Source organism: Ammospiza nelsoni, chromosome 3 (genome assembly GCF_027579445.1).
Source record: "Ammospiza nelsoni isolate bAmmNel1 chromosome 3, bAmmNel1.pri, whole genome shotgun sequence".
Taxonomy (NCBI): domain Eukaryota; kingdom Metazoa; phylum Chordata; class Aves; order Passeriformes; family Passerellidae; genus Ammospiza; species Ammospiza nelsoni.
This window is the reverse complement of record NC_080635.1, coordinates 27,040,817-27,056,228: the sequence shown is the minus strand read 5'-3', so window position 1 is coordinate 27,056,228 and position 15,412 is coordinate 27,040,817. Positions and strand designations below refer to the sequence as shown.

The 15,412-nt window shown below is 36.6% G+C and overlaps 1 protein-coding gene across 1 annotated transcript in view; it reads right to left on the bottom strand.

The window, feature by feature from the left end:
* Positions 1–15,412, bottom strand: part of CAMKMT (calmodulin-lysine N-methyltransferase) — a 212,687-nt gene that overhangs the window by 9,007 nt on the left and 188,268 nt on the right. The window contains exons 8-9 of the mRNA XM_059468296.1: positions 12,416–12,490; positions 5,326–5,389 (exon numbers count right to left, since the gene is read on the bottom strand). Coding sequence (XP_059324279.1) covers positions 5,326–5,389; positions 12,416–12,490 — 139 coding nt within the window. The remainder of the gene's footprint in view (positions 1–5,325; positions 5,390–12,415; positions 12,491–15,412) is intronic.

The following is a 15,412-nucleotide window of genomic DNA, read 5'->3' as shown; positions in this document are numbered from 1 at the left end:
CAAGCTGGAAAAGTCAGTTGTTCTCTTGTTAAAATACTAAAATAGGGTAACACAAATACTTGTTCAAAATCTGCAAGATTTCTGTGATTAAACAAATGCAATCTAGAAAGTAATAAATAAATATTTTCTTTAGAAAACTGCCAACTGCAATACATCTGCTTCTTTTCATATAATAAGGGTGTCTGTGGATTACCAAAATAAAACACAGAGAAAGGATACAGAACATGCACTCAGTGGAAAATCCATTTGTTAGCTCATGATCATGCAAAGACTGTAAATAATTATTTTCTTTTTTCTCCCTTACACACAGAAGAGTACCTCTCATTTGCTGTCAGTGGAATTACAACAGTATAAAACAAGGCAAAATAGGAGGCAAATCAGCCCAAATCATTAATTTTTCAAAGGTATTTTAAACTACCTGAGCAATGCAACTAAATTTGACCTTAAATTGCTAAATTGCATTTAAATCAAGAATTAATGTTCCTGAATACTCATTCTTGTTCTTGCAAGATGATCAGGCCATTTATGATGCCCAGGCAATACCTTATGGTCCATTACCTAATTTTTTGTTCATCCTTCTGTATTTAAGGAAACAAAAATGACTGTACCTTGAACTGATTTTAGACACTCCGTGGAAAGTACTTGCCCAAAACCTAACCTACTTGATAGAGCATCTCTTGAAGTCTTATTTGCAGAATTAATTCTAATTGGCTGAATACTGTGTCCTGTCACATGGAATGAAAAGTGGTTGAAGAGCTGTAAACAAAGGTTAATATCAGCCAACAGCATATCACACTGAGGGGAGCCATGAAGTTTACTGTAAGTTCCTGTATTTAACTTCTATGTTAATGAGAGCTAAGATTAATTTGTGAGGTGCTGTAATCAAGCAAAGAGACAAAAAACAGTTTTGGGGATCTGAAAAACTTGTGAAAGGATTAGATGCTGTGGGAGCACATTTAGCTTGAGAAAATGCAATCTGCAAGCCACAGGAAGAGTGATCAGTACAGAGAATTTCAATAGGAATGCTGGAAAGTTACAATGCTGACACAGACACTTAGTGTGGAGAATAGGGAACAAATCTGTGTCTCACACACGCACACGTACACCGAGACAATGCACAGTGAGGCAGCAATAAAAATGCTATGTCAGTACCTATGGTGCTAATGTGCACTTAAAAGATTCCAACCATTAACACCACAACACTATATTTATTCTCACAACAGCTCGGTGAGATAGGGAAATGCTGTTACCCTCATCTTTCTCATGGGAAATTAAAGCACAAAGGAGTCTTAGGGCAATATCCAAACCGACTCAACTTCTGCTCATTTGTGAAGCTGTAGCTTTAATTCTGTGGCAAAATAAGAGGTGCAAAGGGGTGTAACTCCCACCGAAGGCACTGGAATTGCTTATGTAAATGCTAGGTCTGAATATAGGCTCAGCTCAGGATGGAAAACATTAAACACAGGAAATTCACAATTGGTTCCCTCACATCCTTGGCATGCTTTAATGTCATCAGACAGAAGTGGGCAGCAAAGGGAACCTTCAGCTGAGGATCCTGCTCCTCCTGCTGCCATCTCAGCTCCCCAGAATGTTGTTCTGCAGAAACCCTTCATGGCATAAGAAGGCCAAGACTCCTCTGGAGACCCTTATTTTCATGATCACTGTAATGGGAAAAATGTCCCTTATCCAGGGCTTACTGACCATATGACCCACATTGGAGCTTTAGATGTGACCGAACCTCATGAACAGAGACTGCTGGAGGTTACAGACCCTACACTGGCCACCGATCCAGCAGCTCTGATGAGGTGCTCGCACAACAGCATCACTTTGCCCCTCTGGAGTCAGCAGTCCATGCATTCCTTCTCAAATTCTCTGAAGACTACTTTCAATTAAATTTGAAAGAGGAGTACAGTAATCAGTGTCCTGATAAATATGGGATATAATACAGAATCAATCCCCTGATTCTTCTCTTGATGGACTATTCAAAGTTTAATTCTAATTCAAAAGTGTCTCCTAGGATGATATTTAAAGAATGATATTTAAAATACAAAATGGCTTTTCCTCAGATGGAAAAACACTTCCAGTAAATTTGTGAAAATAAAAAACACAGAGGAAAATACCAGTTCTAATAGTTTGAAGTGTCACTAAAATGCTACAGTAAGACAATAGGACAGTCATTCATATTTTGGATATGACTTTACTCATCAGTAATTACTAAATGTGGTCTTGTTTGCTGGTATTAATCTCAGCTCAATAGCATCCCATTGACTTCATTGGCATTTTGAATAGATAGGCCACAGAAGAATCAAAGCCTTGATAAAAAATTGTTCTTAATTAGGGAAATATGCAAAAAACTAAATGCTTATTCTGAGATTGAAATTAAAAGTAAATATTAATTATATAAAAACCTCCTAATGCTGGCAAATCAAGTAAAATAGGTTGAGAGATATAAGATACAGCCATTCAAGAGAAATTTGTTCAATGTAATATTTCTGTGCCTAACCCTTTGAATGGGTTTAAAGGCGACATTTGCCTCTGTAACAAACTCAGATAGAAAATTCAGCCCTCAGTAAATCTGTGAGCTACTCATTTCTCTCTGTGGACTCCTTCCTGCACCAACACAACTGTCCATGGGGACAGTACGAGGAACCAGATGAGGGAATGATCAGAGTCTGGTTTCAAAGCAAACAAAAAGTTAACCAGAACACATCATTCTGTGTAATAAGGATTCTAATAGTCAGAAATATCATTCTTATTGAAAAAGGAAATACCACAGATAAATTTTTAATTAACAGTAGGAATGGACTGTGTGTTCTGAATCTCTCCTTCAAGAGAGTTTTGGAAGGATATCTGTTATTCTCTGTTTATTCCACTTTTTCTGTTGCTAGTGTTGGCTATTTTCCCTAGACTCTTCTAAACTAGTTGTATCCTAGTTATATTTGAAAAATGACTTGCATTTAGGTATGTCAATTTTAACAATTTGTCAAAGTATTTCCAAAATGGAAAGCTCTAAATTTGAGACAAAATAATTATTCTAGAAGAGTGAATTTTATAAAAGAAGTTTATGCCTTAGCTTGGGCATAAACTAATGCCCACAAACTATTCTTAATTATTGCAACTAGAAAATAAGTTCACTATTGATTCATTTGTCCTTTAAAAGGCTAACTATAGTGCCATTTAGTAAAGTGCCCTCTGACATTATCCTTAGGTTTATATAGGTTAACAAGACCAGTGAAATTGGTAACTATTTCATACTTGTGATGGCATCTTTTGGGATCTCAAATGAGCATACGTTTTTGTGTCTTTCAAACCATGAAGACATATGCTCAAAGGCATCTCTGCTGAACACGTCCTTTTTGGACAAAAGAGCTCATTTCAGGTGTCTGTACTCCCAGCTCACATCCTATAAATTAGTCTGCTGTCCTCTTAGTTAAAAATTGCAGTAATTTGCAAGGCCATTTCATAACTGGATATCCATCCATACAGCCATTCATAAAGTAGATTAGGCAACTGAATTTAGTTAAAAAATACCCTTTGGATAGGGATCCAAAACTCTGCAACAGAAATTCCTGCATGGAGCATGAATTTCTTAAGTTAGTTTTGCTGAAAAAAAGTAGGAACCATTTGCTGTGCCTAAAATGGTTATTGACAGTGACTATGCTATAGATCACAATGTGCAGAAGCAAACATAATTAGGAAGACAGGCAAGAAAAAGCCTTCTCCCTTTACCCCATCTACATTCACAAAGGAGTGTAGCTCATATGCTCTGAAATATAAAGACATATTCTTTGAATTTGAATTAGCTGATTGGAGTTGAGAGTCAGGCCAGGTTTGGCTTAAAGTCAGCCTAACAATTCCACAGTTACCAGGGCACCTCTTACACACTTCTCTTCCTCTCACTCTTGCTCTTCTTCCCCAGTGTCCTTTCATGGAGCCAGTAGAATGGCACATGGGAATACCTGAAGAACCAGTTGCTGACATTGATCTGGGCTGAAAAAAAATTTTTTGGTATTGCTTTAAACTGGGATCTGCTTTGTGTTCCAGATGACCTGTGGTCCCAAAAATTATTGCAGCTTGACAACTGTTGGTACTTCATGAAAGTCAGAATGCATCACTCTGAGCAGGAGCTGCTTAACCTCTTCTTACTGCCACTGACAGATATATCTGGGTAACCTTCTCCTCAGGGCGGCTTCATTTTTCCTGTCTTCCTGGCAGCCTTGCCCCACAGCTCATTAAAATAATTCAGTCTTAAGTAACTTGCCTTAGGTCACTCAGGAAAGTCTATGATAGAACTAAGAATAGAAACCTGATCACTCTAAGCAAAGAATGGGATTACTTACACAACTAAAATGACTCGGGTTCTTAAGCCTTTGCACGTTTGGATCTTCTATTCCTTTTACAGAGCAAATCTCTTGTACAAAAAGTACAAAAGTACTACAAATTTTAAATACAGTTTGGAAATTCACTGCTAGTATGAAGTGTTTTGTTTTCAAATTGGAAGTTTACCTTATTGGAAGATTTGGATGTTAAACATGAATGATAAAATTTCTGTTTCAAAATCCTACTTAGAGCAATTACTTAATGTTTTCTTCTTTTCTTCTTGGGATATCTTCCCTTCTTTAAATATTTGAGTATATATATATATATATTTTATATATGCATGGAACAGAGTTTTTCTTGCCTGCAAGTCTCTCTGAGTTAAACAGCCCAATAGATTTAAATTGATAAAATATCTCTTGAGTGACACTCATGTAGAACTTGTAATCATTTTATGAAGAACATAATTTCATTATTTTCTAAGGTATAAAACATGTAAACACAGGGCTTACTTCATGGAAATTGTTTTAAGCCACAGTATACATGTAAGCAATTTGCTCATTTTATATAACCATAAATGAAAAGGAAAAAATATTCTTTCATAACAAATAAATACACAATGACAAAGGTTACAATTGAAGGGATTAAAAATGACAGAAGCCAACATAAAAACTTTCAATATCGTATTTTACTTTAATATGAAGACATTATTATCAAAGGAAAATACTTGAGAAACGCTTTGATAAAAATAATCTGACGCTATCTTTGAAGCGGTTTCATTTATTTTACTACCCACTGTGTTCCTTATCAGAAGGCCAAGTATAAGAAGTTTCCTAGTTTATGATTAGGAAAGAATCTGATAGATTAGAAGACTCAATTGAAGTTGGACATAATAAGTATTAAAGTATTACATGACATTAATCCTGCCATTCCATTACTCTCTCAATCATTGTGCACAGACTAATTATTCTGAAGCCAGTGTTCAGGAGAAAATAGAAACATACTTACACTGGGCTGGAGTAATCTCTTTATTGCATCAACAAGGCTAGCTCTGTACCGGTCCAGAAACAGGCTGACATTGAGAAGAGAACAGAATCCAGATTAAAATGGGTTTTCAATTCTAATGATACTAATGCAGATAAGTACAAGGCTAATTACATATGTTTACACAATGCTGTAAACGAGAAACTGTGGTCTACATTTCTATGCAGTTCAGGTACTTTTAACATTTAAAAACACATAAAAGGAAATACAGTCTAAACAAAACCTAAATTATCAGCATGAAATAAGTCTTTATATAGCTGAAATTCACCAGTCAGACATACTAGCTATTAAAGTAATACTGTATCAGAAATGAGGATCTACCCAAAAAGCTAGCATTTTACATGTACATACAAGGGGGATGGAGTTTTTGAAAATGTTTTCCATTGTATTTCAGGTGTTACTATTAAGGGTATTTTTTTCCCTTCTACCTTCACAGATTTGGCATTAATTCTTACCTATGATACATTTTTGCTATATTTCTCTATCTATCTCTAGCTATCCTTGTAAAGATTTACAAGACCCTACCTCCTCCCTCTCTCCAACGCTGTTGAAACACAATGGCCCAGATTGTGCAGAGTTGTCATCTCTCAAGAGTGCAACCCTTCATCTCCAGCATGGGTCCCGCAAGGATAGCAGCAGTCAATTTTCCCATGCAATGTTGCCAACACGCTCAGCCCTATTTTGGTGTGATTACCTCATGATTTGAGGGGATAATTCATTCTTCATGCCCCTCAGTACCTTAATGTATATACTAATAGTGGCAGCCAGGGTGCCAATCACTCTTGACTAGATATTTGTGGACATGTAGTTACTGTGGATGAGTGCATTTACAATGGTTAGTGAACAACCATCTGATAGCAACTGATGCCTTTCAGTCCTTACTACCGTGGGCTGCATTTATATTGGTGATTCAGATAAGAAACTCTATCAAGCAGGCCACAGATAATGTGATTTTTTTTTCTTCTTTTTTTTTCCTTCCCCCCACATTTTCTCTGTAATAAAACTGCTTTCCAGCTTGTGTCAAGTTCAAGTTTCATATTACATGGCATTTTGTCCATTCTCTATGGATTTTTTAATATATTCCCTTTCCTTTTATTCTCAAACTTGTTTCTGAAGAGATGTGGGTAATTTTTTTTTTCCAGTTTTGAAATTCTGAAAGAACATAAAGAATAGATGGAAACACTGAAGTGAAAAAAGTAGTCTGCCAACCACAGGCCTTTCATCAAGAATAGAAGATGTGTGAATGTAAGGACACTCCACAGCTACCAAGGAGAATACTGTATCATATGCCATAGAGGCGAGCAGCCATGCAAGAACTGTGAATCTTTGCTACTCTGGAACAAACAAAACAAAACTTGCAAGTGACCATACTTCATTAGTAAAAACTGGCAGAACCTCACACTGTTGAGTAAATATAGTAGAATGGATAGCTATATATCTTGAAGAACATTCAACATACCTATATATGTTGAAGAACATCTAATCCAGAAATATGATCTGATTTTTTTCTCAAGAATATAAATTACTAGCTAACAATTTTCCTGATAGCCTGGCTTACAAGAAAATTTGAACTTGAGCAATTGGCACGATGACAACCCCTCAGCCTTGATTTATCTTCCTGGAAGAACTTTACTGAAAACATGGGTGCCTAAATTTAATTAGTTGAAAAAGCATCTATTATCTCTGCTGTCTCTGGGGTATTTTAATGACATTCACCTCATGTTGATCCCTATACAGATAGATGATGTAAGACACTACTTCACTGGGAAGTTAACCACCTGCAGAAGAAGTGGAATAGATGATTCCTCTCCCAAAAGAATAGTGAAAAGTAATTAATTTTTTCAACATGAAACATCGCAAGCATGCACACATTTAAGACTTCCTGGGATCCTATGTAAACAGAAGCACATTCTGAATGAAAAGTGCATTTATAATATTTTTATTATTGCAGTGTAGTGGAAACACAATCTTGGGGCAGCTCAGCAGTGTTAAAATCCCCTTTTCATGGACCTGAATACCATTCTCTTTTTTTTTTTTCAATGAGATAGGGGCACAATTGCTGCTACCAATCTTGTTCCTTTACAATGAGAACTACAGACCTTTGTTTGCCAAAAGCTGAGTGTCTGAGAACTTAGTTTTTTCTGTCCGACCCCAATAAATATTTTGGTGGCACAGAAGGTATCCATCTTAGCTTAGGAAAGCCAGATAACCTGAGACAGTTGCCCTCCAAGAGACCTGTTCCTGGGAACATGACTTGCTCCAATTGAGAATAGTTTCTCATACTGTGGTTTCCAAACTGTTGCTCTGTGAGCCATGTACTCTGACCAGAAGGAGCAGAGAAGACTGGAAGCAAAGCTACTGCAATGCAATGACTCCAGGGAACATATCTATCCTCCCTCTGAGTTAGGGGATGCCTTAAATGAGCAAAATCCTGAAGAAGTCATTAGGTAATCGGTGCTGCAGACAGGAACAGCACAGGATTTGGCCCACGCAAGGGGATTAAGTCACGCAGTTTTTCTTACCAGTGGAATTGTATGACTAAATATTACCACAGCAGACTGAAAATGTCCCTGAGAGCATCCTTCAAAGCTCACAACATGTGAGTTCCTGTGTCACCTGCTCTAGGTGACCCTGCCTTGGCAGGCAGGTTTGACTTGGTGATCTCCAGAGGTCCCTTCCAACCTAAACAATTCTGTGAACAGCTCAGTAAAATTAAATAATGCATTGTTCTAAACCACTCACACACAGTTCTCACACCTCAATTCAAATTTGGCTTAAGCCTGCCATTACTTTAGCAGTAATATTTCATGTTTATGTAGCTCAGGACAGGAATAGCAAGGTTTTTCTTGGGTCAGCAAGGAAGTTTCAAATCACAGCAACAGAAAGGTGAGAACACAGCTGATGATTCGGCCTTTGTTTAGGCAAGGCTCTTAACCTGTGAAATCTGGATGAACAGGCAGGTGACATTGTCACCTCTCTACTCTCTTACTCTTTAATTAAAATTTTAAATTGCAATTAAAACCAAAATGAAACTTTATACCAAAACTGCAGAGAAGAAGCAGTAAGCCACAATGAAAGAAATTTAGAAAAACAGGTAGATTCTTAGTTTGCTACATGCTAATATCCTTTTATCTTCTGCCTCACAACAAGAGACATATGTTTTATAGGCTATGATGTGAACTTTCTGGTTTTTTGCATGCTCTGCCACTGGTAAAAGAGTTTACAGGTGTACTTCAGATATTATTACATTAATATGTAGTGCCTAATGTATAAAGCCATTTATTTTTTTGTTCACTTTCAACTACATGAGTGACGTAAACTAAAAAGACTCTTATTTCTGTGTCATCAGGTTCCAATGCACTTGAAAGTGTGCCAGAAATCAGGCCTAAAATGGAAAGACAGAGGTCTTACTCCATTCCTGCAAAAAGATCTCCTAATAATAAGTCAAATAAACTAACGGAGACAAAATTGACATATTTTAAGGTATTTAAAGAATACTTTAAGTTCAGGTCTACATTCCTGGCAAGGCCACAACTCCCCGTGACTTCAGCAAAAATCTCAGCAGTGAAAGTAATGTGGGATAGCTCCCCCTGGCCTCTGTTATGTGAATACTTATGCATGTGCCAAACTTCAAGAATAGAATCATTCTAAGTAAATAAAGTAGGATGTTACGCATTTCCAAAACAATACGGGGTTCTAAAACTTATTTTGCCTCTACATCAAATTATTTGTGAAAACTTGCTTCACAATAATGTGAAAGATAAAGTTTTTTATTGTCTCAGTCCTACTGGCCTTTACTCTCTCTTTGGACTAAAAATCTTGGAACTTTTGTCCTCAATAAAGAAGAGTATGTACACTATTTAAATAATTATAAAATCTGGGGCCCTCAAAAACTTTGGGAGAGTCTAGTGTTTGGCCTGTCCATCCAGGCACCTGTGATTTTTCCTTGTCTATTCAAACTCACAGTTCCAGCACCTGGCTTCATATCCACAGGTGTAGGTCAGATGAAAATCAAAAATTCTGAGAGCCCTCATTTGGCCTTAAAATGCCCCCTGAAAAATATGAGATGGGTGAATATGTTTTAAAGGTTCCATTATTTCAGTATTATTTTTTACTGTATCCTTTTTTCAAGTGTAGTCTCATATTGATTTTTTTACTTATTTTTATCTAATAGTTGACATTTTAAAAATTATTTCAGAACTGCTGAACCATGAAACTATTTTATTGTCAACATCCTGAATGGTTAAATAATGACTAGCTTTCATAGTTTGCCTCTTATTTATTTTATAATCTAGTTGAGCTACTAAATTTAGCTGTTAACTAATAGACTGTTTGTTCTGGGAAATAACTTATTTTCCACTCCTGCACACAAGGTTTATGAAAATCTGACTGTAAATATATGAATATAAATATATCGCTGCTTGCTGTAATCATGTACATTTTTACTTGAATCTCCATGTGGATTTGGAATATGTTTATGAATAGAGCTTGTTTTCATGTAAATGGGATCAAGCAGTACCACTGGTTAGCTATTCAGAGAATCAGACAATATCACCCTTGCTGGAAATACTTCAATAAAAATTTATCCATGTACCTAATATTTGAACTCAGATTTTTTGCTTTCTAGTTCTCTGTTCTAATCTCGGATTTTATTGACTGACAATGAACTATATGATGGTGTTAAACTAAATTAAATCTATTCTATCTGTTTTTTATCACTGCATACTTCAGGTTTCAGCTGAGAAGCTAGAAGAAAAGAGATTTTCTTTTTTCCTCTTCAGTGGCAGCCCAAAAAATTCAGACAGCAAAAATCCTGCCAACAGTTCTCAAACTGATTATATATCGCTGAAGAGAAATACATGAAAATGAAAAGATGATTTGAGTTTGATAAAGCATGGAACATTTCTTTCCTCAGCCTTTTCATTAACCATAAAACCTAGTGTCCATAGCTAAAAGAATTATTTCTAAAAGAAACAAACAATAAAGGGATTTTCATGTTTATTAAGCTCGATGCTATGCTCATATATCTGTGAGCACTTAAAATAAGAAAACAAATAATTTGTGAATAAATCCAAATTCCTTAAACTAACCTGCACATTTCTATTTATTTTTTAGAAATCTATAAATATTTATACACTTACCTGCATCTTAAGTGCTTCAAAATAAATGTACAAAATGCAGGGATTGCAAATGCATTATGTATTTTACCTGTCATGTCTGATTCTTTGTTTCCTAAAGAAACTACACTACTTCCAAACAGACTGGGAAGGGTATTAGGCCAGAATATTACTGAAAAAAACAACTTAAGTCTCGCACCACTCTGTTGTACTCCCAGCACAAATAGGATGACATGGTGTGAGTATCAAGAATACAAGAGACAGCACAGCCAGGTTGTTTTGATATTTGTGTGAAGAACAAATTTAACTCTAAATCTCTTGGCAAGACCTTGCTTCACCCACATAATCTGGAGAACATCCATATGTGAGCCTTGTCTAAGCCTCCGAGAAGACTGCTGCCCTCCTGCTCATGTCCGCCAGCACTCTGATCTGACTTTCATACTTAATCTGATCTAATCCTGTCCAGCATTAACTTCATCTGTGCAATGAAACCTGGAGTATCCATTCTAATATTTGGTGAGGAAGGCATTTACTAAATTACTTGCTGAAATCATATGGTGTTGTTTAGCTCCTTATTTTAATCAGATGATGCATTTCTGAGGCACATTATCAGCGATTAGTTAGAAACCCTCCTCTGTCCTTTTTGGGAACAAAGAACTTTTCTGAAATTAAATGCAAAGGGAAACAAAGCACTGTTGCATTCTGAGAACAAATAGGTGTTAGAAAAAGGCAAAAGATCACTAAACACATTTTCTCCAGAGCTATACAAAACCAATAACTTGGTGAAATAAGAAGAGTTAGCTTTAATAGCATAATGTGAAAGAAAAACAAAAGCTTTAGAGGAATAGAAGACATTTTAAAAGAACATTGTTTTAAAAAACAATAGACAGCTTTGTACTTCCCTTCCCTTGCCTTTTCCTTTAACTATTTCTAGGTAAGGTACATAAATTTGCTGAACTGAGCAGTTCTAGGAAGTCTCTGCTTTCAGAATTTCATCTCTCACAACAGTTACGAGCCACAAAACACAGACAGCGTTTTTTTTTGTTTGGATATGTAATGGGTCAAGATCAAATATCCATGAAGGAAAGACAGATTGGTTTAAAAATATCTATTCTCCTAAATAAAATTTGCACAGCTTTATTTTTTTTCACACTGTCTACATTTATATAACACAAATAATTAGTAATGTACCATTTTTAAAGCTAGCATGCAGCAAATACAGCACAGCACAGCACAATCCCACAAATGCAGTATCAGAAAAGGGTTGTGTCAATAATCAAATCTATTTGCATAAATTATTAAACAAGATACCATATTGCTACATGTATCTACCTTTTCATAAATTAAGTGCTGAACTCTTATTTTTCTTACCATAAATTATCTTATAATTACCATCTGCCTGTGTAAATAATATAAAGCCTATACCTCCAGATATTGATGTCAAATAGATTTAAGGAACAGAATGTGGTGGAGGTGGAAAAAATGGTTTGAAAATCTCTTTTTCCTTGGAAGATTTTCCAGGGAGCAAAAAATATATCCCCTTATATCAATAGTCAGATCTTTCCTAAGAAGTAAGCTAATTGAGCTGTTTGTGTTGATAAACTCCCTTTTCTCCAGACTGTTCCTCACTGAGCCATAATTATTTGCAATTTGCCTAAGTCGTCCATTTACTGATACGTCAAGCATGAAACAGAGGCAATTCCAGAAAATGGAAATGCTTCTCAAAATCAATCTTTGGGAAATAATGTGGTAGAAGTTACTGTGTGATAGAAGACTACCTTATAACTGTCACATGGAGATGAATATTAATTTGTTGAGGTTAAGGTGGCTTTGTGCTTCATTTGTTGACTTTGCTTAGCCATCAGCAAGCAGCACAGTACAATTACTCCAGCAAAGCTATTTTTCTAACGTGAGTTTTATGATTTTTATGTACTTACCAGTCAGCACACATAACAATGTCAAAATGTCCTTCCAGTTGAGAGACATCTGTCTCATTATCCCATCGTAAAATGCTAGAGGAAAAAAAAGATTAAAAAAAAGAAAAAAGGACTTACATTTTTCATCTTGAGATTTTTAAAGTATTAATATTATTCTTATATGAAACAGAAGTGTTTTAAAAAGTGCAAACTTGTTACTTTCAAAGATGAATGCAAAAATCTTATTCTGTACATTTTTAAGGATATAAATCTCAAAGCTAAAGAGCTATTTTTCATTACAGCAGAAGGCAATCCACTCAGATTCTGATGAGTGGATCACCAACAAATATGCATTTCTGAATTAGTGGCACATGCACAGCTTCAGTTTTTTACCCCTTAATATTACTGCATGAAGAAGTGAAGTCAAAGGACCGACAACCTGAATGAAGCACAAATCTGCAGAATAGATTTGATTTCATGGATCTCTGTTACAACTGGCAGGCAATTCAGTTTGTTTCTCATTGATGAAGTGAGCATTCACTTGGGCTGGAGGGAGGAGAGATGGGGTGAAAAAATGCCAAGCTTAACTTCAATGTCAGTAATGTTGCCACTGGCAAGCTCAAAAATACAGCAGTACTCACTCTGTCAACACCTATTCTCTCACAGGTGATAAACTATTTAATTCCAAGATACCCAGAGGTAGGCAAAAATTCACATATGTACAAAGTTCTTCTTTGTTTATAAAAGCTGTCGATTTATGTAGCTGCCATAAGGAATTTCAGTACTTTACTCCCATCTAAAATATAGCAACTAGTATTGGAATTTACTGCATACTTTAAATATCATTACCCCAAACATTTGAAGCTGCAATTCTATTTCTAGGCTATTTTAAAAAAAGGGAATCTATCCTTTTTCATTTCCTGGTTATTTATAATAGAAAGTAGATAAATATTTATGGGAAGAGCATTTGTGGGGGAAGGGTCTAATCTGATCTTGTCAGGTTGTGCATGCTTATCTCAGTTTTGTATGAGTCTTGACCAAATAGACCCTTTAGTCTTCCCGCAGCTATAATCTACTTCTGGTTAAAAGCCATCTCCATTCACATCCTACTCCTAATATTTAATCGAGGATCAGTTTGTAATGTGTTCATTCAGAAATGTTCCCTAAGTATACAAGAAGGGGAATTTTGTACATTTACTATGCTGTATGCAAAAAAGGTTCATAATTATGTAGATAAATAGACACAGGGCCATAAAGAATTAAGGTACCAAAATATGCATGTACATGTCCACAGCCACAAAATTTGAGACAGAATGCTTTTAAAACATGGAAAATATGAAAGGAGAGGCCCAGTTGGTTGGCAAAGCTTTGATTGTGTGGGGCTCAATGTAACCGAACAGATCAGGACTCATTAGCCCATTTGCCCTCCTGGAATTTACTGTGACAATCCAAAGACAGAAAAGAGTAGATTAATTTAATTTTTCCCCCTCAAATTGAAAGTAATCCAGATTTTAGAAGCCTAGGTAGCTTTGCACACTGGCACGCAGCAGGCATCCAGTAGTGGAAAGTGACAAAGGAGAGTTCTCACTCTCAGCTGCTGGCTGCCTGCTGGCTACCAGCGGCTTTTTCAACCCTGTTTCCGTGGAAACTTAGGTTAGAATGGTGAAAATTAGGTAAAGGTAAGTTTTGTGGGTTTAAAGCACGCACTCTAATACTTTAAGAAGCCTGAAGCAGAACTGGAAATTGGTAGAAGAACTGTGAGCCTTAAAAGGCCACCTTTGGTTCTCATTGCTACAGAAACAGAGATCTGATCAGTACCAGTATAGATATTTGAATTATGATTTTTTTTTAACCCATATGTTTACTATCCTTCACACATGCAGTTGGGAAGGAAGCACACGGTGCCTCCTCCTGCAAAAAAACCAAAACCAAACCTAACCACCCTCCCTCACATTACTGTCAGCTTTCTGCTGGGCACCTGAAACACAGTATTTTTTGTGCACACCTACTGTAGGCACAGAGGAGCTTGTGTCGAGAGGTAAAAGCTCATAAACCAAAGTGCTGAGCAAAGTATGGAATTGATGAGTTTCCAGGAGCATGAGCAGTGGTGCAACATGGCTGGCATCCATATTGCTAAAAGGAGAGAGTAAGGGCACCACATCCACGCATAAGCCAATCTTTCTCCCTTTTTCTGACCTACTACAGGGGCTGCTTTTGGTCTCTAGCTTCAGTACAGCTGGATTCATGAAGATATCATAATTATGCAAAGGCCAATGAAAAATTTACCAATTCAAAATGAACGTTGCCATGTATTTTCCAAAAGTACAGGAAAATCTTTATTTCTGCAGGGAAATCACCATGTAAACCAAACATTACTTGTAAAAACAATAAAAACTAGTGGGACTCATCCTGCATTGACTCAGGATGCATGCACACTGGTGGGAGAGATGGAAGTACAGCCTGTATGTATTTATCCATGCTATTTTAGCTAAGTGCAAGCGTGACTGGTAAAGGAGACGCAGCCAGAGATGTGAAATGCAGTACTGGCTGCAACCTCCACAACAGTTCCAGCAGCTTACTCAGGGCTCCCCTGTCTCCACTGTTACCTGCTTCCACAGATTTGCAGGAGCTGCCTTCAAACATCTGTGCCTGCACCTGCAAAGCAGATACATCCCTGCATATCTGGGAATCAGAATCAATTCTGCTCAGAGTTGGCACAATTCTGTCATTAACACTGATGTCAGAATCAGCCTGGTTCTGAATCAGCTATTCTGAGTTCTAGTGCTAACAAAAACAGTGAATCAGCCTTAGGACTTATGTAAATACCATCAACTAGCAAAAAAGTAATTTTGTAATCCAAATGCAATTCCTGACTGCAAAGTACAGAAAAATACACTGATATTACAAAACAATCCCGAAAAAGGTAGCTAAATGCATGTATCTATATGTAGTAAGGGGGTGAGGAGCCGTAATTTTTTCATGGATTACTGAGGATGTGACTCTTGGACTTAGTGGTCA